At 42.3% G+C, this 25,703-nt stretch overlaps 1 protein-coding gene across 1 annotated transcript in view; it reads right to left on the bottom strand.

The window, feature by feature from the left end:
• Positions 1-3,279: 3,279 nt before the first annotated feature.
• The window catches only part of LOC121947793, a 103,737-nt gene continuing 81,313 nt past the window's right edge, over positions 3,280-25,703 (bottom strand). The window contains exon 5 of the mRNA XM_042492909.1: positions 3,280-4,000. Coding sequence (XP_042348843.1) covers positions 3,573-4,000 — 428 coding nt within the window. The 3' untranslated portion in view covers positions 3,280-3,572. The remainder of the gene's footprint in view (positions 4,001-25,703) is intronic.

Genomic DNA, 25,703 nt, shown 5'->3' with positions numbered 1-25,703 from the left:
GTTTTTGATTTTTAATTGCTTTTCTTTTCTTTTCTTGCTAATTTTCAGGTAATTTTCTTGTTACTTTTTTTAACTCATTTCTTGCTAATTTTCAGGTAATTTTCTTGTTACTTTTTTTAACTCATTTCTTGCTAATTTTCGGGCTGGGTTGGTTCAGCTTCCCTTGTGTGTTCCCCGTGTTACTGAAAGAACTCAAACCAATTTGCTCAGAGCTCAAAGGGTTAAGATTTCTACCAGCTTTAGTACAAACTTGGGAAAGACGTGCATTATTCTGTGTTCTGACCTGTAAACAGGTGAAACGAGGTCCGCAGCTGTCTGCACACAGAGTTGTATTCCTGTTTAGTGAATGGGACGATGTTTTAGTGATCCAGACTCTGCAGGTTAACGGCACTTAAGATTTCTAAAGTTTGGGCTCAGTTGCGAGCGTGAGGGTGAGAGGGCGGAGCATCCTTCCTGTGGCCTCCTGACTGGAGAACGATCTCTTCACTGTCTGACTCCTTCTTTGTTTTGAGACTCGTGGACTCGGTCGGAGACTAAACGACCTGCTCTGCGGCGCTCTCTCGCTGTGCCTCTGCTCTCATTTTTCCGCTCTCAGCTGGTGTGCATCGCTACAGGTGAGATCTCTCACTGCCCTCAGCAGCCATTAACACGCCGCAATGAATCAGCTTCCAAACCGGCTCGCTTTTTACTGGCGCAAATTATCGCCGCTAATGTGCAGGGCCTCGGGTTGTAATTAGGGTTTCTCCGCCGCGTGAAGGGGGAGTGTTAGTGGACTGAAGCGTGTACAGGTGTCATTAATCCTGCATTTCTGTGAGACTGCAGCTCAGCAGGAAGCGGCGCCCACCGCCCCCGCCGCCGCACGCGGCTTACAGCTTTAATAAATACTTGTGCTAAATGCCAAACGGTTCAGCCTCACACTGAGGAGGTAAAGAGGTGGGAAGTAAGGAGAGGCGACACCGACCGGGCGCTCAGAAACACAGCGGGAACCACAGACAGCCGTCAGCCGCCGCAGCGGTGACAGACGGAGGAGGCGCATATTTACACCACAGACACAGGAGGGACAACATCAAAGACAAAAAAAAGACCTAATCTGCTCATTTTCAGGTTCATACTCGTGTTTCTGCTATAGCATGTTTAAACTAGAGGCCACACTGTGTGATATAATTAGCCCTGAATATTCGCGTTCCTCAGAGGATAACATTTAAAAATAAATAAAATACAGATCTTTCTTCTGGCGCCAACATTTGGTAAATTTTGCTGCTTCTGCTTCATCGCAAATTTTAAAATCTAAACATCCGCTTGCTGTGAAATTTACTGACAACATTCTTGCTCCCAAGAGGATGAACTGGTTTGGTTTCAGTGACCTCTCGACCTTTGCCTCCAGCACCACCATCAGGACGCATTTCCAAAACTTGTCATGTAATTTGGTCGCCACCAAGGAACAAAATCTTCAAAGTAAAGGAGCAGATATTCGTGTTCCTCAGAGGATACTCCCCCCTGTCCCCCAATCTTTCTTTTAGTGCCTCAGAACATCAGAACAAATTTCTCAGCTTATTCCACCAGCAGTGCCATCAGCACACATTTTCCAAATTTCAGTTATGACTTGATCCCAAAGACCGGAATCTCCAAAATAAAAGTGCAGATTTGGATAAAAGTAACCTTAAATATTCACGTTCCCCAGAGGATAAGGTAAAAAAAAGACAGATCTGTGTTGTAGCTCCGCGTTTTAAACCAATTTTGATTCTTCTGCTTCAAAATCTGAGCATCAGTTTGCTGTGAAATGTACTGATATTATTCCTGCTCCCCTGACGATGAGCCCGTTTGACTTCAGTGACCTCTTGACCTTTTGCTCCAGCATCGCCATCAGCACACATTCTCCAAACGCCAGTTATGATTTTAACTGCAGCATGAATGGACGGATGTGGATGAAATGATGATACATGTAAACTCTCTTCTGGCAAATTTTCTTTTTTCTGGCAACATTTCTGCTCTTTAGAGGATGAACCTTTGTGATTTTTCCGCAGCGACACAATCGGGATAAACGTTACATTTTTAATTTTCTGCAAAGCTCAAATATTAGGTTTTGCACTGTAGGCTGATTCGTAAGTTAATCGGTTTAGTTTTTAAAAAAGCGATTAGATGATCAGTTTAAAATAATAATAATAAAAAACAGCAAATTCTCATGATGGTGACAATTTTGCTTGATTTAAAAACTTAAACTACAGATTGTTAATCTTGTTGGTTCCTTATTGTTTTGTTGGCAGACGGATAGTTTCAGCTCTACGATGAACACTGCAGCCCGAAGACGAAGCTAACGGGACGAAGGTTTGACATGTGAAGACATTTGTAGGGTGGAAAAGTTATTAGAATATCCAAAAATTGAAAATCAAAATATATAAAAAAATTCATGTGACTTCTTTTGGAGTAAATTTACGTGTCACACACTGATGTGAAGTATAGATTTGATGGAATACTACTGACAAGAGCATTAATAATATAATCGCACTCGGCTTCATCCACTGACTGAAGCTCTCAGAACTCTTTCGGTTCTGAACAAAATGTTTTCCAATGATTTCGTCTCCCCCGTGAACCCAAATCGATGTGAGCTGTAAAGTTGTAGAGGAGAGAAAAAAATAACAAAAAGTCTTGTGTTTGTAACTCGGCACCGTCGGTGATGCTCAAGAGTCCAGGTTCCTGCAGTGTGACGTCGAACGCCGCGGCGCCGTTTCTCTGTACATGCGGAAGTTTTCAGTCCATCGATGTGACGTTACGTGAAGATCTGCAGACAGCACGACAGCCACGGGTCCACACTCACAGCCGCTGCAGCTTCCTCCGTCACTGCGTGTCCTATTTACAGCTCTGTACACTGAAAAAAGACCTCTGCACGGCAACAAAATCAACAGACCTGAAAAAGTTCTCAACAACAACTCCGGAGGCTGGAAAGCAGCGAACGTCTCACGAGCTGTTCCTGATAAAAACGAGCCCGGTTGATTTGATGCAACTCGGCTCAAAAACGTTTTTCCCCGGAGTCGACGGAGAAAAAAGAAAAGGAAAATAAAATCAAAGAAATCCAAAAAATACTCAGGATAGATAGCATTACACAGTATACTGAAGAAGGATTTACAAAGAGTTCTTTTCTTTCTCCCCCCGAAGGTGTTTTTTCTTTTTCTGTTCCAACACAGCCACAAAGCCGAAAGCAACGCACAAAAATCCAACTCAAAGACGTGAGGAGCTAAATAGTTTCCCATTAAATTATCACAACGATGTGGTGTAGTTTACATTCCGTCCGCAGCAGCAGCCGCCGCGTGTTTTCTTCAGTTGGTTTTAATTAATTCTATTTTACATTTGATTGGTTTCTAGAGGAGGGGGAGGGGCGGGTGGCAGTGGACGAGGTGGGCGGGGTCTAAAGCCTTGTAGATGCAGTTATAAAAAGGAAGAAGGGGCGTCGGTGCTGCAGCACAGCGAGTAATAGGCACAGGGGGCGGCAGTGAGGGGGCGGGGCAGGTGGCGGCGAGCAGCGACGGGAGATGACGGGGGGAGGGGCGATGACGGGGGTTTGGAGAGCGGCGCCCTCACAGGTAGATCTCCCTCTTGGAGGTCTGGCCGGTCGGAGTGGTGGCCGAGTGATACTCCACCGCCTGGCTCAGCGGGATCTCCTCCAGCCCACAGTCTTTACCGGACGAGTCTCCGCCCCCGGGGTAGGCACTGCTGTAGGGCGTCATGAACCGCATGTTGGCCACTTTGGAGCCACTGCCGCCGCCGCCGCCGCCGCCCGTCCCGCGCTCCTCCGTCAGGGGCTTGGGGCTGCCGTTGGCCATCAGCTGCTCCTGCCCGTCCATCTCCTGGTAAGGCACGAAGGTGGAGAGCTTGGGGGCGTTCTTGGACACCTTGCGGGTGGGGGAAGGCTCGCCGGGCATCCAGCAGGAGTCGGAGTGGCCAAACTCGGTGCACTCGCGGGTGCAGTTACCGGTCATCGCCACGTCGGGAAGAGGCCTGAGGTCTGCAACGAGAAAGACAAAGAAAGGATGAGAAACACGGAAACAGGAGCAGACGATGCACGGGTGAGAGATGGAGATGATGCAGAACCTCTCAGGGAGTCACAACGTCTGCGCTGGTGTCACATTAACCCTTTAAGTCCCGCCTCAATATCACACACACTCATATCGCTCTGCACACAAAATGCGCTTTATGAAATCAAGCTTTAAAAAATATTGTACATTAATATGATTTTCTTCTTTCATTGAGTTCATTTTTTAACATCAGTCCTAATCATAAATATCAAATATTCATTAATTAATTAATTAATGGAAAAAAGTCATCACGATATTTTTTTCATATCGACATATATCACGATATACATTAAAATCACTAATTCTGTCAAGCTTAAAGGTTCCCTTTGACTCCTAAGTGAGATATGAAGATATCATAACCAGTGATGCACAATAACGATTATTACAGCTGATACGATAAACCAATAATTTCCAGCTTCTTATGGCCGTTAAGATACCGACAGCAGATAACTTCTTTCTGTTTGTTTTTCATTATCTGAGGGTCTGAAAGGCTGAGATGTGCTGAGTACAGATGAATTTAATTTGTGCATTTTCATTAAAAAAAAAAAAAAACGCATTTCAGATAAAAAGCTGGAAAATTGCATTTTTGTAAAAATCAGCAAAATCAATTTCATTTGTATATTTTGGTTTTTTTTTCCCTCTTATCTTCTTATGTCAACTTGAATTGTACAAAAATAATGCAGAAAATAATATTGTGTTTGAGTTTTAGTGGAACGACAGAGAGAAACATTTCCCAAAATGAAGAATCCTCATACTTGTCTGACAGAAACTACAAGGATCACACAAACAATTAAGTGTCTTTGTCCTCTCCTCTCGTGTGGTGTCCCACAGGGGTCAATTCTTGGGCCTGTCATTATTATTATTAATATTATGATGTACGTATGTGTTTGTATACAGTTTGTATACATGTACTTGAATTTTTAATGTGTGTATCGTATCTAAATGTAACTTAATGTATGTTTTAAAAGCTGCAATAATAAAATAAATAAAAAGTAGTATATTATCATTATTATTATTACTAATGATAATAATAACTCTGAAAATTGTTGTTATATTTTACCAGTCATGATGAACCTCAGTTTCGTGTCAGTTTACGTTTCAGTAATTCTAATAAGGCTCCTATTTGTCTCTATTTCATTGATGCTCATGATGCCTGTGTTGTTGTTTTTGTCCTGGCTTCACTGCAGTTTTTCCTGAGATAATAAAGTTAACTGTAAATCCACCTGTATTTGACAAAAGGCAGATGAAGGTTCCCACTCACAAACATTTGTATTTTTCTGTGTAAATGTTGCTTTTTCGCCCTGAAACACACCAAACGTGAGCGTGCAGTGTCACAGTTCAGCTGCGCAGGTACGCACTGGCTGCTGATTAAAACTGTCTTTATCCCTTTATCCACACGCACAGCTCTCTATTTGAAGGAAATTAATTAAAGCTCAGTGTGTATTTTTAAAGTCACTAATAGTTCACAAAGTGCCAGGAACGTTGCTTAATTTGTAGCTGAAAGACGGAAGCCACATATCAAACGGCGGGCGCTGAGCGTGAAACCGGATCAGCTGATTTAAAGGAGGAAAGAAAACACGCTCAAATTCGTTAAGACGTTAATTATGTTGCACAAACAGCCAATTAAGGCAAAAATAACAACACTGTAGCTGCTTTCCTCTTTACCTATAAGACATGGCAGGATGAAAGACGGCAAACACAGAGGACGCTTCACAGATTGATATTTAGGTCGTGATTTCTCTCTCATGTATGATTCCAGCTTTAATCTCTGAGACGGACGGACGGACGGACAGTGACAGACAGGCGGACGCAGGCTGAGTTCGCATTTAAAGAATCACAGCTTAGAATGGAAAAAGGTCAGAGATGGAAGCAGAAATATCAATGCGTATGCAGAAAGTAACCTTTCTTCTGTGCGTGACATTAGATCATTCTTTGATACTGGAGGCTGGAGGCTGGCGGGGGGGCGGAGGGGGTGTCGTGCCTCCCGGGGAATGGCGCTTATTTCCCAAAATGCCCTGTGCTTCATGCATAATTTAAATTCATTGCCTCCCTTTTTTGCAAAAGGAGCTACAGTCGGCTTTTCTGTCTGTTTGCGGGTTGATGTGTACAGTCTAATCCCGGGGAGTGCTGAGTCGCGGCCGCGCTCTCCTCCCCACATTCTCACGCCCGCCGCTGCCGTGGATTTTAGTTTTTAAGCACTTCCCATGCAAAAGCAAGGTGCTTGCAAAAATGTTAAGTCATGTGCGAGTGGCTGCTGAGTTCAGAGCGGCTGTTTAATAAGTGCTTTGGCTGTGAACGTGGTGTCAGCAGGAGGCTTATAAAGCACCGACGCCCTCGGAGCTGCACGGCTGAACAAACTCCAAACTGCACTTCAACAGCAGCAGAGAGTTCAGCCGGACGCCAGCCTGCAGCAAACCACCTCTGACCCCTGACCTCGTGTCTGTAAACGCTGCTCCCTCGGCCACCGGCAGCCGGTTCAGTTCAGCGTCGTGTTGTCGGATCACTTCACTGACATCAGAGCTGTGACCGAGGATGTATTGACTCACACGGTCTCTGTGGCTGCAGTTAAACTGTTGGTTTTCCCTCCGAGAACAAACTGACCGCGGCAGCCGCCGCAGGCTCGTTCTGTTCGCTCAGTGGGCGGGCTTCCATTAACCCTCAAACTGTGCCAACTGAAATTTTTAATATAAAATACGCTTAAAGGAAACACGTCAATTTTGAAAAGACTCCTGTTTATTGAAAACAGTTTTTACGCTCACATGAGGTGTTATTTCCACCCGGTCCTCACTCCGAAATCGTCAAATAGCGCCGCTCTGTCAGTGCTCTCAGCATACGAGTGTGACGCCAAAAGCCACCATCTGTGACTGGAAGACGTCAGATGAGAACGCAGCCAGACAGAACGGGTGGTGACGGCCGCAGAGCATCGGGCGCATAAACATGCAACATGAACGGACGCCGTCACTTGAGAACGCGGCTGAACGAAACCGCTCACGTTTGTATGAAACGCTGCAGGAAAGTCAGGTAATAACGCTGCCGGTAGCAACATAATATAAGGAGTGTCAGTGCGCTTATAGGGTGGGTAGATGTCATAGACTTTCTTTTGTCTATTTCTCTTTTTAATTGCATTTAAATATCTTTTAATATAATGTGTTTCTTTTGCATTTTGTCCCGATACTTTTGATGTTTCGTGTAAAAGTGGCCGCAGCTGCACACCAACATGCGTACTGAGAGCAGAAGATCAACAGCTGTACAAGATGCATTTTTCCTTTCAGACAGTTTTTTGTTGCGTTAATTATCAGAATAAGAGCTCCATCTGAAGTGTAGGCTCACGTGAAGACGTCGGTCTGAGACGACGGACGTCGGTCCGTCTGTCCTCAGATTTAAATAAACTCTGCTGACTGTGTTCGTGTTTTCCAGACGAGTCCGTATCAGCAACACGGCCAAAACATTCTGCCCTAAACTGCCCCAAGGCCCCTGCGGTCCCCGGGGCCCAATGAGCTCCAGGCTCAACGTGTGTCAGCTGGTTTGTGCTGATTTAACCCTTTCAAATCTGGAGCGATGTCACTTTTCTTGAACTGCTTTCAGATGCCTTTCACAAGTATAAAACCTTAAAAAATATTTTAAAAAAGATTGGATAAAATTCAATAAGTAACTTGGTCAGAAATGTCCCACAGACAGAAATTTAGAAAAAAAATCATAATGATCATAATTACATACCTAAAATTATGTTACAAAATTATCATTTTTTTTAAGCACTTTAAGCACTCCAGGTCATTTTCTTGTATTTTTTTTAAACTTTCTTTTTCTTTTTTTCTTTTTTTTTTTAACTAATATTCAGGTAATTTTCTTGTACTTTACACTAATTTCTTGCTCATTTTTGGGTCATTTCTTCTGTGATTGCTCATTATTCCCATGTTTTTGAAAGAAATGAAGGCAATTTGCTCAGTTTTTCAGGGTTAATTTAAAATATTTGTGTGGGATTACGCACCGCTAAATCACACTATGAATCAAGATGACGAGTACATTCAGACCTGCTTTACTTCCTGTTCACGGAGAAGAAAAGTGAATTTTAAGACTGAATTTGCGTTTGATGAGTGTTTATCGGACCACGTCTCGAGTGACGCCGAGTCTTTCTGAAACCGTCTCCGGTAAACACCTCAATCAGAGAAAACTGGCAGATTCTGAAAGACATTTATTTTGAAAGGGCTTTAAAATCCATCCAAACATGAAAATGTGTCACGTCAAGCGTCTGGCTTTGTGTTTTTTGGGAGCATCAGTCCTCCTGAGCTCGGTTACAGATGTTCCTCCTGGAAGACTCTCCACTCTGTCTGTTTGTGTTTGTCACTCGTACGAGCTCTCTGACACTCGTCAGAGAGGAGCGTCTTCCTCAGGGGAGCCATCTTTGAACAGGTGATGTTTACGAGCGGCGGAGGAGATAAACAGGAAGCCCACCTTCTGTTCAATCACGCCTGTAGTAGCACGACGGGATCAAACTGTTGCTTCAGAGCAACCTGTCGCTTCACGACTCGTCTCCACTCACACAATACAAGTCATGTCACAAATGTGTCAAAAACGCGCCCTGAGAATACACAAATATGATGCCATCGTGTTTTTACAGCTTTTACAGGTTTAGTTTTATTTGCATTAACCCTGTAAGGCCCGGATCAAACGCTGAGACGCCTTTTACAAGAATTTAAACCTCTGAAACCCGAGAAAACTGGTTTGACTTCTCTCAAAAATATGACTGAAATTTAAACAGCACAAAAAAAGTAAAAGATGACAAGCATATGAGCTGACAGTTAGCTTGAGGAAATTATTAGAATCATAAAAAGGAAAAAAAATGGCCCAAAAAACCAACATTAACAATTATGTCAGAAAAAATCGTGGATATTTTTAGTGGTCTCATACGTCTTATTTGTTTTTTTCACTTCTTCTCTTTTTGTTGCTGTTGCTTATTTTCAGGTAATTTCCTTTTTAATAATTTCTTACAAATTTTTAATCCATTTTCAGTTAACTTGCTCATCTTCGCCCTCTTTCCATGTTTTTCAAAGAATTTGTTAAGGCTTTAAAGGGTTAATGTGTAACTACGAGCATTTATGAACATTATTACATGACTATACTTTTTTTTCTTTTTTTCTGTAACATAACTTTAAATATATAATGAAGATAATTATTAATATAGTTTTCTGGACATTTTTGATAATAACATAATTAAAGTTCCCCTCTAGCTGATTTTCAGATCAAATTCTGTTTGTTTTTCTCCTTTTTTCAGTTAATTTACCCGTGACTTTTCCACAAAGTCCTGCTTTTGTTTTGGGTCTTTTTTTGTTAAGTTGCTCATCGCCCTCTTCCTCTCCCCATGTTTTTGAAAGAAATCAAGCCAATCTGCTCAGGAATCAAAGGGTTAATTCATAAACCGAGACTGTTTTTGTTAAAATGGATGTTGCACATTAAAAAGATGCCAGAAAAAAAAGAAAAGGAAATATTCCCTGTAAATGTGACACACGTGTGCACGCCGTCAGTAAATCAAGTGTCGACACTGCAGGATATCAAACATCAGATCAGATTTACTGTCAGTTTGTGTGTATTTCACCTGCATGCACGAACACACACACGCTGTCCGAGTGTGTGTGTGCTGGGCGTTCACAAATTACTGAATATTTAACCGGTTAAATAAAAAAAACGTAGAATCAGAGAGCGGCGCCGTTCAGCCGGCGGCGCAGCGATCTGTAGCTCTAATCGCAGAGTTTAGCGTGGGCCTGATGGGGTCGTGTTCCTGCTAATTAGGCACAAGAGCTAATTGGCTCTGTTTTGAGATGGAGCTAATTGGCGAGCATGGCGCGAGGAAGAGTTTGGGCGGGTCAAGAGTTTGTGGCTTCGATGTGAGATCAATAACAGTTTTGGTTAATAAGGTCTTCCCTTTGGTGGTGGACACGAGCGGGTTCCCGCCGCCGCCACTCCTCGCCGCCTGATCATCATCAAAGGAGAGAGACGGAGGACGATCAGATGCTGATGAAGCAGATTTTACTGCTGCTGACTCTCATTAGTGACTGACGCACACACATCTTCATCATCATCATCACCATCATCTTCATCATCATCATCATCAAAGAGTATTCAAACGTCTGTTTTCTTTTAGCATCTTGTTTTTTTTTGTGTGCGTTTTTTTTTTTTGAGGGGGGGGGGGTCTTAATTAATTCCACCTCCTAGTTATTTTTATCGCATTTTATCGTTGTAATTTCTTATAAACTTGTTTTATGCTTTTTATGCTCTTTTGCCTTTTTTACTTTTGTTGTTTAATATTTCTTGTTGATATTTGTCTTCTTTGTTTTGCGCCTCTGGTCCGTCTGCAACTTATTCAAGAGTTACGGTATCCATGTGCTGTATAATGACTTTATTTTTTATTTTATAAATATTTATATGTATTTTTTAGGTTTTAATTTTCAGCACACTCACTGTAAAGCAGTTTGAGCTGCAGTGATGTATGGAATGAGCTATACAAATAAAGATTATAATAATTATTATTATTATTATTAATATCATTATTAAACTCTTAGTGATGTGAAAAATACTGATTTACGGATCAGTTTCTGTCGATACACCAATAGCAGCTGTGCTTTCTTTCTCTGATTATTGAAGCTAAAAGCTAAAAGTTTTCAGTTTTTCAGTTCTGCGCCCAGCGTCTCCATGTTGTGTAACTGCTGACGTAACTGTTGCGAAGACGAGCGGGAATGCTTTCTGTTTTCCTCAAAGCTCAACGCTCATAATCAGGACGCACGACACTGAAGAGAGAAGAACACATTCACTGAGGAGGATCAGTCATCTGTGATTAAAATCGTTACTTTTTATTTTCTCCTTATTTTATGCCATTTTCTTGCTCATTTTTGGGCTGTCTTGTTAAGAAGCTCATTGCCTTCTCACCATGTTTGTGAAAGAAATCAAACCAACTGGCTCAGGTCTCAAAGGGTTAAAACCTTTTTTTGTGCAGTTCATTTGTTCTGCATTTAGTTTAGTTGAAGTTCTGAATTTAGTTCAGTTTAGATTTGTGTTTACTTTTTCTTCGTCGTGCGTACGCCTGTTCTGAGGCAGGCAATGTTTGTTCTGAGTACGAAAAAATTCACGAAAGAAATACTAACAAATCTACCGAAAAGTCCCTACGCACGATTTCAGCGGATTTGTGCGTACGTTCTGTTTGTGATCGAGGCCCAAAGTGACGTTTCAAACGAGGAGAACCGTGAGTGCGGCGTGTTCTGCTGAGAGCTCCGTGGTTCCTGCAGAGAACCGGTCTGAGTCAGGGACATGTTTCTAAAACGAAGGTATCCTCTGGTGTGTGTGGGCTGTCGGCGTCAGCGCTGATTGCAGCGGGGGAAGCAGCAGCACGTCGCTCGCTTTGAGCGCTCCGAGCGGCTGCACCTCCTCTCACTCCTCTATTGTTCCTATAAGATAAATTGGAGCCATTGTCATCGGCAGAGAAAAGGCATTAATTGAAGGTTTTCCTGCTGCAGCTTTAACAGCAACACACACACACACACACACACACACACAGAGCTTTAAAGTAATTAAACACATTAACACTTCAAGCAGAAGCAGAAAAAAAGGAGCTCTCTTTTGTGTACATTTGCTTCCATTTATCAGCACGGACGGAGCAGAGAGGAAGCACGAGGGTTTAGCATATCTCTGCGACTAAAGTGATGGAGCGGAAAAGAAGAGGAAGAGGAGGAGGAGGAGGAGGAGGAGGGGAAAAAGGGAAAGAGAGAGCCAATCCAACCGGCTCTTTACTCCAGTCGACAGCGTAAAATGTCAGACACTCATCTGGAAATTATTTCCATTTCATACCACTGACATCTTCCCAAGCGGGGACTCTGAAATCTAATTAGTTTGACCGGAAAATGGTGACCAAGGTAGCGGAGTGTATTATGCAGAGAGAGAGGCCGCCGGGGCGAGCGAGGGTCCCCGGGGTTAACTGGAACTCAGGAGTGCAGATAAGGACTACAGGGGGAGAAACTCAGGAGGGCTACTCCATTTTAAATAGCCTTGACTAATAGAGGCAACCTTGAATTCGGCGTCACGGCCCTCTGACAGCGCCGCCGCCACGCCGCGCCCACGCTGCTGCACAGAGAGCAGCAGAGATAGCTCGTCCTCCTCCAGGGGTTACCCCAGAACTTTTCAAACTTCCCTGAAATACTGATGAGAAACCCGAAATCACCGTCTGATGCTGCAGCCATGTGACTCTCTGAGATTAAAGGAACAGTTTAAAGCCGCCACGGCGCCCCCGAGAGTCAACACAGCCAAACAAACTCAACGCACTCAGAGGTGACGCCATCGTCCAGCCCGTCACCAAACAAGGACGACGCTTCTGGACAATTTGAAACTCTCTGCATGACATAATGTTTCCTACAACACCTTTTTCTCTGGTTTCTCTGCTCTTGTAGCACCGATTTCTAAAGTATTTGCATCGACAGACACAGAAATTTTCATGAAAAGATGATCCTTACAGCGTGAAATTCTCTTTAAAGTATCATAAGAAAAACTCAACATCAGCATTTCTTTCCAGAAGTTATGACCCGGTTCCTCACGATGATTCACAGAGCCTGTTGCGAGCAGATTCGAGTAGGAACTATTTTCTTGCTACTGACTGTATCACTGCGCAGGAGGAAGCGTGCATGTCGCGCTAACTCGCCTAGCACCACTGAGCTAGCTAATGTTACAGCTGAGCTGAGGAGGACGCCGTTAATGTTTTCATCTCGCACCGCCACGATAAAGCATCTGCTATCTGTTAGTAACAAGCACGGTGCAGGAGACGCACATCCAAAGGACCTTTACAGGTGCTGGATCAAAAAATCATAGCAAGAGTCAAACAAAAGAAGAAACCGGAAGAAAAATGGATTTGAAAATGCGTAATGATGATCTGTCTTAGATCCAAATGTTGTAAATTTAAAATTTACTGGCAGCTTTTCATACAGTGAGTAGATCTTTTGTTTGACTCACATGTTGCATGTCAATACCCAAAGAAACAGCTGTTTTACAGAAGTTCCTCCTCTGATTGTCGCCTCCCAGCTGCCGTACCTCTCCTGTCTTTATGATGTGCATGTGCTGCAGACTTCAAATGATACATTATGTTGTACGGGACTGAACAGCTCGGACCCCCCCGCACAGCGTCACGACCTCACACTCCGATAATCTTCCCGCCGTCACATTATTTCTCTGTTTCTGTAGTTTCCTGTGAAATAACAGCAGCGAGGTTGTTTTTACTGAGCTGCGAACAAACACGGCTGTAAACCTGAATCTGTATTCATGCTCACACTCCACCTCAGTACAAATCCTCACCTCAGTAATGCCTGTACAGCACGCACGCACACACGCACACACACACATGCACACACACACTCACACACACACACACACGCACACACACACGCACACACACACACACACACACACACACTCACACACACACACGCACACACACACGCACACACACACACACACACACACACGCACACACACACTCACACTCACACACACACTCACACACTCCTGTCTGACGTGAACTCAGTGCCATCAGAGGTTCAGTGTGATCCCGCTCTGTCACTGAGCTGCACTCTGTGTTCCCATCAAGAGTTTTTTTTTTTACAAAAGCTTTTCTAAAACTTTAACTTGACCTGAACAAAGAACAGATGTACTTTGTGTTTCAGGATGCTGGTTTGTTGTTCGGTGTGACGCGAAAAGGTGAAAAAACACAACAAATATTTGATGGATTGTTGTGAAATGTGTTGCAGATACTGATGATCCCAGAGGATGAAGATTTGATGACCTCTGAGGTTTCATGATCCAACTCTGGCAGTGACTTCAAATATGAACAATATTTTGGAGTGGTGGCAGTTTTAGATTATCAGTATGAACCAAATATTCACAGTGTTAATAAATCTTTATATAAATACTCCAGCCAGCAGAGTCAAGGTTTCGGAGGTTGTATTAGGTCTCACTCGAGTCTCTAAACAGGTGTAGGTTCCTAACTAGCAGCTGAATACATTCGTGCTCAACACCGTCAGCTCGCCAGCATAAAACTGACTCAACATGGCACGTGCTGCTGCTGCAGGGCCTTGGCGTTTTCAAAAGATTACAATCCAAAACACAGTTTTAAAAGTTTGTGTTTTCAGGCCCCCAAAATGCTCTTGTTGCCTTGGAAACGGACCCTTAATTAAAAATGTAAACAGCAAAAGTGCCGTTTAAAAGCATTGTGCATACGAGTCAAATGACCCGAGAAAGGCTGAGGATGTCGACAAACCTGCATGCCAACGATAATACAAAGTGGTGCCTACGAGGCTGAGAGGCACAAAAAACTTAATTCCAGCAGAGACTGCGCTCCCAAAAACCCAAACCTGATCTTTTCGTAAACACAGCTAAGTGTTTTTTCAGAAACAATCCTTCAATATGATGGTAGTTAGCATGATGCTAATAACGTTAGCCTGCTCTTTATCTGCAAATGTGCTGAAAAATGGTGTTCAACACAACAAACAGATAAAATAAGAAAAGCTGCACACAGAATCTGCATGTCAACACAACGAGTTGTTGACATGCAAGTGTGCACAGAGTCTGCACAGCTCCGTCTTCGGTCCCCTGGGCTCCTCATGAGAGGACCATGTGGACTGTAAACTGCACCGATTGTCTTCCCGCAGCAGGAAATATAACTTTTCTCAGCACCTGCCTTCATTTCTCTGCCTCCTTCCCTCCATCAGTCCATCACCTCTCTGTGTTATTGTAAATCTCTCGCTCTGACCCCCCAGTCTGGCTCTGTGTGGAAACCTTGGCGGCTCTAATTAAACTTTGGGCAGATTAGAACTTTGCCTTGTCAGTCTTTATTCATGCTTAAACAAGTTATTACTTTTTGAGAAATTAAATTAGCCGGCAATTAATTAATCGACACAGAGCCGGGGAAAGAGGACGAAGGGGAGGAGGGACGGAGGAGGGAGGGAGGAGGTGAGGGGGAGATGAAAGTGGAGGAGAAGAAGAAGAGATGTCGGATTTGGCAGAAAATGAAGGAAATGGAGACATAGATTTATCTCAAAGACGGACGCAAAGAAGAAAAAGAATTATAGATATTTAAATGTCATCTGTTCTTTCACTAATTAGCAGGAGAGAGCGATGGAGATGAAAATCGTTTGGCTTTTTTTTTCTTCCAAACATCAACATTTGATGCTTTCAGAAGTGAAAACTACCCCCTCCCCCTCCTCCTCCTCCTCTTCCTCCTCCTCCTCCTCATGCAGAGAAGTTATGAGACAGACAACACTCCTCGTTTTCAAAATCCTGAATAATTCGTCCTCGTTTTTAATGAAGAGCAAAAACCAAACAGAAATGAAATAACAGAATCAGAGTTCCCATATATTTTCATGGACAAAATCTCAAAATCTTTCCATGATCTTTCAAGGACCCACGATATAAATGTTTTCTTCTTGTCCTACTTATTTCATTGTTATTTATTATCCCTGCTATATTTTTCAAACATCAGATTCAGACTCCATTCAAACAGAACTTAATCGACAGATCGCAGGGAGAAAACAAGGAAACAAATGTGATGGTGAATAAAATGCGTCACGTATCGACACGTTTGAGCGTATTTGCGTCTCTTTGGGGTAATTTTACGTTTCTTTGTCGTAGTCTTGCTTTTCTTTGTGTTTGTTGTGCGTCTCTTTTGGGTCTTTTCCATCTCATTGAGGTTATCCACAAAAATAATTTCATTATGGGCAACAAAATTCCATGACTTTTCAAAAACTTTCCATGATTTTTTAGTAATCTCATGACTTTTCCAGGCATTCCATGACCGTGGACCCCCGGGAGTGTCTCCTTTGCTTCTCTGTCTGGTGGTTTTGCCGGCGGTTTTGTCTCCTCTTCCTCCTCACGCAGAGAAGTTAGTAGACAGACAACCACATCTCGTTTTAAAATCCGAACATTTTGGCCTCTGACTCGTTCAGAAGGCAGAACAGAAACCAAACCGAAGAGAAATCAGAGTCTCCTTTGCTTCTCGCTCTGATGGCTGCTCTCTGGCTGATTTAACGGCGGCAGCGGCGGTGTCTCCTCCTCCTCCTCCTCCTCCTCCTCTTTGGTGGCTCTGCTCCTGCCACTGACATCGACGTATTGACTGACATGTTTAAAATTAGTCCCCCCGCCGGCCTCCCCTCTGCCTCCTGCGAGGTATAAATCCATTTCCTGCCTTAAGCCCCCGGTGTCGGAGCAGCCAACCAACCAGACGCCGCGGCAGCCGAGGCGAGGAGGCCACAGTCGATGGGAAATAACGGTGATGTAACGGCAGGTTTATCTGACCTCGTCACGGAGCGACGGAGGAATGAAAGCATGAAAAGACAACAGGAGGAGGAGGAGGGAAATGTTTATCCTGCTTCCTGTCCTGATGGCCTGCTGGTCGGCCATGTTGGAGGACGTGATCCTGCTGAGACTGTGTGTGTGTGTGTGTGTGTGTGTGTGTGTGTGTGTTTGCTCAGTCGAGTCTGCTGTCAAACGTTCTTCCTTTTATTCTCCTTTATTTCCTCTTGCCTTGCTCTCCTTTTCTCTTCTTTTTCTCTCCATTTTCTGGTCCTTCGGATGTCGTCGTGTTTCAAATCAGCATTTTGCAAACTTTCAGCTGTGTTTTATTCCCGCGAGGCTTCTTGTGTTTTAGACGACATTTGACGAAATTGTTGAAGTTCATCATAAAAAGTTGTTGTAGTGCAGACTGCCTGAACTCAAATGTTTCAAATGATTAACTACTTTAATGCTGCAGTGTGTTCAGGATTTAGGGGAATAAAATGGCAGAAACGAAATATAATATAAAATAATATGTTATCTTAAGCCCGTTCTCTCTCCAGACTCGTGAATTTAGTGTCGCGAAAAGGCACCTGAGTTCATACACATTTTTACTGAGACATTTCTGTGACTTTGAGGCAAATTTTTAAGACCATACCGTCTCTGAAACCATCATCGATACTCCTGACTGCTTTTAAAGAATAAATTATGATGATTTTTTGGCAATATTTTTTGTTGTTTTTAGACATTTTTGGTGATTTTTATATTTTTGACAATTTATTCTTACTCTGGTGTTTTTTTTCCCTTCTTTTAAAAGTTTTGGTAGTGATTTTTGTCTTATTTTTGGTGATTTTTATTCACTGCTAGATGCCACTGAATCCCCCAGAATCTTACACACCCGTCCTTTTAATTTCCTCTGAGGACTGCTTAAAAATAAGAAAAAGTGCTGATGACTGATAAATTGATATATTTTGTAGCAGCGTATTTTTCTTCTTCACTGAGCTTTTTTTTTTTTTTGGTGTAGTAAAATATTGAAACTATGGCTCCAAAATGCTGCCAAACAGATACTCTGATGTGTTGAGGCTGATTTTATACACTTTTCCCTAAATTTCATCCTTCCAGATGTGATATCTTTGGAAACTTTGGGATCTCCACCACAATTTAAGATAAAACCGGAGCTCCATAATTGAGCTGAAACACAGATACGAGCTGTAAGTGTGTCATTGTTGTTTCATCAGAAGCTCAGCGTGATGCAACGCCACCGTGCCGCCAGCTCTGACCTCAGCTGTATGTTTACAGAGACTTCCTGCAGCCAGCGTCTGTGCTTCCTGCTTCTGTCCGCCACATCTCTCATTAATTAACTGAGCCTGAGATTCATAAAAAACATTTTGGGTTGAACCTCACAGACATCAGATCGGAGCTCTCGAGCCGAAAGAACCGACCAAAGTTTTTATTTGTAGCGTTTTGTATTTGAGAGCGTCGGCTGAAAACCAACCAAAGCAAGTGATATTGAAACCGCCCGAAGCGATATCAAGTACAATAACACAGCAGCTTCTCCTGGCCATAAATATTTGACCACTCCACAGTGTGTGTGTGTGTGTGTGTGTGAGAGAGTGTGTGTGTGAGTGTGTGTGTGTGTGTGTGTGTGTGTGTGTGTGAGTGTGTGTGTGTGTGAGAGAGAGAGAGAGAAGTCATTAAAGATGCTGAGGAACATAGTTTGTGTTTGTTTTGGATGCACACACTGACCTGAATACAGAATCTGCAGCTCGGAGCTCGGAGCGGCGGCAGCAGCAGCAGCAGCAGCGGCGGCAGCAGCGGCAGCGGCGGCAGCGGCGTGTGTGTCTGTTTAAATTCACGCTCTCATTTCCTGCAGACTGAACCTCACTGTGGTCATTTCATGCAGGAGATGTTCCTCCTGTAAACCACTAACTGCAGGCCACTCGTATCTGATCGCTTAGCGTAATTTATTTGTCTTGTTCACGAGGATAAATGACCAACTACAGTCGGCCAACGATTGTATTAGATTCTCATTTCCAGACACGTTTATCTTTATGCATATGGAGCCGTGTTGCCAGATTTAACTGCTCGCTGCATCGACTCTGCACGAGTCGAATCCAAAAACACAATCTGGAGCCGCTAGATTTTCTTGAACCAATAAAAATGGTCAAACACGAGGTTCAGCTGGCTGCTTTAAAATGTGGTGTTTGGGAGGAAAATGTCACAGTGTGCACAGTTTAAGCTCCTGTGAAATTGTTCTTTCTTGTTATGAATAAAGTGAAATGAAAAAAGGTTTCCTGATGGAGGAAATAATGAAGGAAATAATGAGCTTCTTGTCTCAGTGTTCTTTCCTCTGAGTCGATTATCTTCTTACACTTGGACGCATCATTGTCTCAGTGTGGACACCGACGATCCTATTTTCACCTTTAGAAAAAAAAACAACACAACGCCGTCTGCCAGCCTTTCAGACGCAGAAATACCACCAGTTCTGTCTGAGCGCGTTCTCATCTGACACCGTCGAGCTGTGCTCCAGCTGGATGCAGAAAGATACCTACAGCGTAACATGTAGACGCAGAAGTCCACTAACAAAGAGGCAACATGTGACGAGAAAGGATGAGAATGTGTCATTATTCAGTTAAAAAAACGTATTATATTTGCGTAACGCAAAAGGCATCACAACAGCAGCCCCTGCAGATCAGCTGGCGACGTTCAGAGACACAGATCTGATCTGATCACAGAGACAACAGTCTTCATCCTTGAACCTGAGCTAACTGGCTTCATGTCGTTCAAAAACGTGGGCACAAGACAATTAGCAACTAAATTAGAAATGACCCAGAAATGTGAAAAACAAAAAAAATAATTAAAAAAAGTACAAATAAAGATAAAAAAGGGATTTATTTTTTGTTTAAAAAGGAAATGACCTGGAAAAAAATGTTTCATAATAATTCTATAAAATAATTTCAAATATGTAATTTTTGAAATATTTTTCCCAGCTTTATTTTTTTTTTTAAACAATTGTTTTTCTTTGCAGTTTGTGGAACATTTCTCGGCCTGCTGGTCGAGGCCTTTACCTTTTGTTTTCAAAGCAAAATAAATTTTCACAGGATTTGAAGGTTTACTTGTGACGGCGTCTGAATGCAGGTTTCAAAGAGTTAAACATCTAATTTATTGAAGAAATCTGATTCTCTTGCAGTCTGAACAAATCCTTATTGGACATTCTGTCTCTGTGGACACCTGAGAGTCCCCGTTTGTCTCGTCTGTTCCTGGACTCGAGTATTTTGGGTAGAGATATTAAAATCTGTCAGGCGACCACAGCGACGGCTCCGCTGTGAGGCAGTAAAATGTGATCATATCTGTAATTCGCTGCAGATCATTAAAAAGAAAACACATCTGCCTTTAATGTTCCCGCGGAGACGGAGAGACGTGACTCGTGTGAGGATGTGCTGTCAGACCGGACTCACACACCTGTCATCGCTGTTTTCCATGCATCAAACAATCACTAATGTTGTAGGTTTAAAGTGTTCCTGTTTACGCCCGTCTCTTGAAGTTAACTCGCACACTCCAACATCAGACAGGACGCTGAGACACTCAACCAAACTCACTGACCTCCTCTCTGCTCAAACTGAAGCCTGCGCCGCCGCCGCTCGACGCTCCGACTGTAAATAACATCAACCGACCACAAAATAAATAAATAAATTACAAAAAACTGGGAGGAACCTGCACATCACATCTGAGAGAGGACCGAATTAGCGGTGAGGTGAAATAAATCTGCACAGAGAAAGAAACGCCAACCAGTCAATTATTAATAGTCCACAGGCACGCACGCACGCACGCACGCGCACACACACGCACACACACGCACACACACACACACACACACACACACACACACACACACACACACACACACACACACACACACACACACACACACACACACACACACCCCTCTGGAATCGGCCTACTATGAAGGAAAAATTCAATTATCCTACAAAAGTGAATAAATTTGCAGCCTCGCAGCCCGTGGCTAGCTGCTCTGACATTTCCCAGGATGCTTTTGGGATCATGTGGAGGGGGGGTGGGGGGGGCTTATTAATGGGACATCGCGATCTCTTAACTCCGTCACAGTGAAGACACACAAAGAAGACACACAAAGCTGCTGCTTTGCATTCAGCAGTGTGTGTGTGTGTGTGTGTGTGTGTGCGTGTGTGTGCGTGCGTGCGTGCGTGTGTGCGTGTATGTTCCAGTTAACACGTCCGACTGTTTCTGTTTAATAAAAAAGGAAAAATAGGACACTCGACACCAAAACACTCAAAGAATAAATTAAACTGAGTTCATCACAAATTAAACCGACTCGAAATCAAACAAAAAGAAGAAAAAAAGTCATGAAATCTGGAAAATATGAATCAGTTTCTTCTGATAATAAAACACGCAGCAACATGAAGTACATGTATCACGTTCCAGCAGAAGACTTGCTGATGTATATACTAGTACTACGTTCTGCATCGTGTATTCTATAGATGTGTTACCAGTATTTATCTTAGAGAGAAAAAACCAAGACATTTATTTTTTGTTGCTGTCTTCAGCTATTTTGATTTATTTTATTTGTTGTCTTTATGTTTCTATTTCTATGTGTACCACAACACAGTCTTACAGATACCAGTAATATATGTAAATCAAATCAAACGTTATTTATAAAGCACATTTTATACAATCAAACAGCCCAAAGTGCTGCACAGAGCATCAATAAATAAAAAAATAATAACAAGAAATAAAGTAACAAGTAAATAACTAAAAATTACCACAAAAAAAATGAATAAAATGTTTAAAACAAAATAAAGTCAAAACTGCATGTAATCCTGCAAATCATGCAGTAAAAGTAGATAGAAAAGAAATCTGTTTACTGTCACTGCATTGTGCCGGCTACAATTAGGAGCACCATTTCTTTGGTGCATAAGAGATAAAAAAATACACACTGTATATTAAAAATACTAAACACAGTACAAAAACCACATTGCACACAGTCTAAAAGGTATCTAGAGTCTATAAATATAAAGTGCCAAAGTTCACAGTAGTTAGTGAAAAATCGCAGTAGTTATTACCATGTAAAATAAAATAGAACTAACTGAATTAATACTACTATTACTACTAATAAGAATCACGATATAGTGTTTTTTCTAAGTATTCAAAGATGCTTTACATGAAATACAAAAAGAAAAAAATACAAAATAAAGAATACAAACTACTGAAAGACGCTGAAATGGTTTGCTCGCCAAAGTCAACAAACAAAAACACGAACGCCAGAAAATTCACAAAAAAGCTCCGAAAGAGCCGCTGCACTCGTGCACGCCGCCATGTGCTCAGTACTACCAGTACTGTGAGAAGTACAAACTAGAATTAAACTACATGTAGCATCAACAAAAATAGTTATTGTGTAAAATGTTTGTTGGTGACAAAATTTAAGCTTAAAAAGAGCAAAGTTATCATTTTATTTTTCCTGCAGTTATCATGAAGCTAACGGTGTGTTGTCTCCGTCTCCGTCAGTGTCTCCGTCAGTTATCAGAGACCGTCTCCGTGTTTGTCAGCGGCGGCTTTAATGTTTCCTCACTGATCATTTCTGTCTTTTTCATGACTCCAAACTGACGACTGTCAGCGTCTCCGCTCCGAGCCACTTCCCGTTTGATCCGACACTAACAGTCTGCCTGCGGCTGATTGATGCGCTCTCATTTTCCCGCTCTCGTGGTTGAGCGACGCCACCGACAGATTGATGCTGACACGTGTGACCAGACGCAGAAAACAACATGTGACAGGCGTGTGGCGGAGCCGTGCAGGTACGGCGACGCTGCACTCGGGAGGAACGGCGTTTTTACTGATCTCAGGGGAAATTTAAGCGTGTTTATGCAGCGAGCTTCGGTTTGTTTCTGCGTGTGGAAAAAGTTAAAGTGGACTCGAGCAGAGAGACGCTTCAGCTGAATTCAATAAAAGAAAGTTGAAGTGCAACTTATTTAAAAAAACGAAGGAGGAAAATTATTTTTTAATCTCTTTTCTCTGCTCAAAATGAGATTAACTGTTCTTGGGTTTTTTATCCTCCGTCGTGTCCGTATTTTAGCCTTTGACAAATATTAAACAACACATAAAAAGAGAAGAGAACAAAACTGGGGCGCAGGAAGAGACGAAGCGCTCTCCATTTCCTGGTGGAAACACTGAAGCAAAACGAGGAACATAATAAATTATAACTACCCTCCTTTTTTATGTTTACTCATAAATTCAGACGACACCAGAGATTTACATCAGAGCACATCCTTATTTCAACAGTGATATTTTCTCTTTTGCTCACGCTGAAAGGAAGCCGCTCTAAGGACTCGCAAACCGCCTTGAAAAGGGAGCGAAACTGTGCGGAGAGATAATTTGACTGAGAACATCAGGACGGCTGCAGATAAACTTCCCTGTCAGACTTTGTGTCATTTTCTACACTGAGATGAAGTTTGCAGAGTTTTTTTTTCTTTTTAAATGGAGGAAATAAAGTGTGACAGACGATTTTTTTCCCTCCCCTGCTGGAAATCTAAAAGTAAAAGCCCTCAAACAGAAGTGGAGTCCGTCAGCGTGCACGGAGGCTGCAGCGCGGCGATGGATGCTGCTCTCTGGAGGAAAACTGCTTCACCAACTAAACTTGATGTGGAGAAACTGGTTCAGTGCAGCTACAGCTGCTGGGAGACGGAGCCACGCTGCAGCTGCATAATGTGAAGTAAGTCAGGGAGGAAAAAAGTTTATTCACCGAGTACAGCATCTTTCTACAACTGAATTCTTTAGAAAGAAAGCCGACAGTAACAGACATTAAATCAATAATTAAGATGGACATAATTAAAAATATGCATTTCTAAAGTAGGTCCACCGAGCTCAGAAATATCGGTGACAAAACCTTCAAGGAGTCGTCTCTTTTAGAGTCTGGAGTCTGGATCACAAAGGGGACGTCCGGCTGCAGAATGTAGGCTGGTTTTGGACATGTAGACCTCTGAAAGTCAATCTGAAACTGTATTATCAATTTCCATCTGTGTCTCTTTTATTAGACCGGGACCTGGTCAAAAATCAGGGACACCAGTTTGTCCAACTTGTTCTCACCCAAACTCGTCACGTCCCCTCTTTGTCAGTGGACTTCTGCGTCTACATGTTACGCTCGAGGACACATCGGGACCTAACGCCGAAAGCACTCAAAGTGTCGATATTTGATGACTTTGAAAGATAACTGGCTGCCTGTGGACATTAAAAAAATAAAATAAAATTTTTAGCCTGACCTCAGGTGCCTTGCCATTTTTTTTTCAAGTTATTGTTAATTTTTTAATAATAATTTGTTTTGATTCTTCTGTTTATTTTTACAGTTATTTGGTATATTGTCGTAGTTTTAAGACTTGAAAAATTCTATTTCTGTTGTCTTTACATATAAAGTTTAGTTGAGGAAAATAAAAGATGTGTTTCAGCATCTACAGTGTTATGAGTGAACTTCATTAACCGCTGATGAATTTCACGAGACGACGAGTTTAGGTTACAAATATCGTTCACTCGGAGGAAAACTGCTCTGCAGATACAACACAAAGCGACCCGAGTGCTCCACAACAGCTTTTAAATGAAGTTTGAGACTGTCTTCTCACCTTCAGTTTCCGAAGGTCAAGAATCAACAAAAGCTCAGCTTTTGTGTTGCATTATGGGTTAAGGATGACATCATCTGCATAAAACAGATAAAATAAATTTTAAACTACTAATCATCTATCAGAAAGGATGCAAAGTCTTGAAGGGAAACACAGAAGGAATGAGGACAGAGCTCTGTGGGACACCACGAGACAGACGACAGATGAGGACGTACAGTTACAGATCTACAGCTCAGATATCGGCCCACTGCCGCCGTCACTCAAACAGAAAACTCTCCTGCAGCAAAACAACAAGCCCGACTACTGAAGAGAATAAAAGTCCTCCGCTGGCAAAGTTTGAAAAGACAAAAATCCAAACACTTGAGTTTCTTTTTCTCCACAAGTGTTCAGGGTCTTTGAGCGTCTGACTGCTGCAAACTTGGCAACCGAAGAAGCTGAATAATAAAAAGCCATCATGTTTTTTCCTGAATTAAAACCAGCAGTCTGACAGTCGGCTCCGCTCTGACTTCTCTCTTTGATGCAGTTATTCATTAAATGAAAGAAAACGATACAGAAAAACACTAAAAAACATTTCAATTTAACCTCCTAACGACTGCAGAGCTCGACATGCACCGAAACAACGTCCTTCTGGATCTTTTCTTTTATTCTTTATGCACTCGTTCCTGTTTTCTGTCCCTCTCTTGTCCATCTGGATTCCATATTTTGTGCATCCTTGCTTTTGTTGCTCGCTCATTTCTTCCTCCATCTTTCTGAAACTTTATTTTCTACCTGCCTCTGTGTCTCTCTGTGCGTCTCTGTGTCTTTCTCGGCCCTGATGTCCCATCAGTCTTTGTTCTTCCTCTCTGCAGCATCTACAGCCAGCGGGGAGGAAGAGGGACCAGACCTGCTGAGATCAAAGTTTATTCTGCTACTTTATGTGAGTGTGTGAGACGAGTGAAGAGGCACATTTTCAGGTAAGTTTGGAATAAATAAATGTACCTGCTCCATCTGTGTTGCAGCAAAAACAGCACGAGAATGAAATGGAGCTGCACCATGTTCCCAAAAATAAGAGCTCCAATAATCACCAGATGGGAAAATAAAGTAATTAAAAAGAAAAAAACAGTGTATGTGATGTTAAAAAATCTCAAAATATTTCAAAATCGTTATCATTGATACAAATAATTAAATAAAAAAGGATTGACAAACTACTCGAGTGTCCACATCTGCAGAAAGTGAGAGCGCCTCCTCAAGGCCTCACTGAGGCTTCTGCTGCAAACCTCGATCTGATATTTAGTGACTCCTGAATTTAGATTCACATAAAGCGGCTCTCAAGGACAAAACCAACGCAGAACGTCATATTTTCTGGGCTTGTTTCTCTAAAAGTGTTTTCATATTGCCAAAGAGATAATGAATGTATTTGGGATGGATGTTGATTGCTCTTTTGTTACATTAAAGCTCAGAAATATCCTAAAAAACTTGGCACCGGATGATATTTAAAATGTGTCTGGCTGCAAAGAAAAGGAAAGTCATCACGTGGAGATGAATGCAGAATTTTTTTAAAGGGGGAGAATTATTAAAGGATCGTCAAAAACTAGAGAAAAATGTCCAGAGAAAATATTTATGATCATTACAATATATTCAAAAGTATGTTATAGAAAAAGAGTACTTTTTTCTTGCATTTTTTTTTAGTTCTTGCTATTTTTGTTGATTAATAAAA

The sequence above is a fragment of the Plectropomus leopardus genome, chromosome 9 (genome assembly GCF_008729295.1).
Source record: "Plectropomus leopardus isolate mb chromosome 9, YSFRI_Pleo_2.0, whole genome shotgun sequence".
Lineage (NCBI taxonomy): Eukaryota > Metazoa > Chordata > Actinopteri > Perciformes > Serranidae > Plectropomus > Plectropomus leopardus.
The sequence above is the reverse complement of the archived record's forward strand: the minus strand, read 5'-3'. Positions and strand labels throughout refer to the sequence as shown.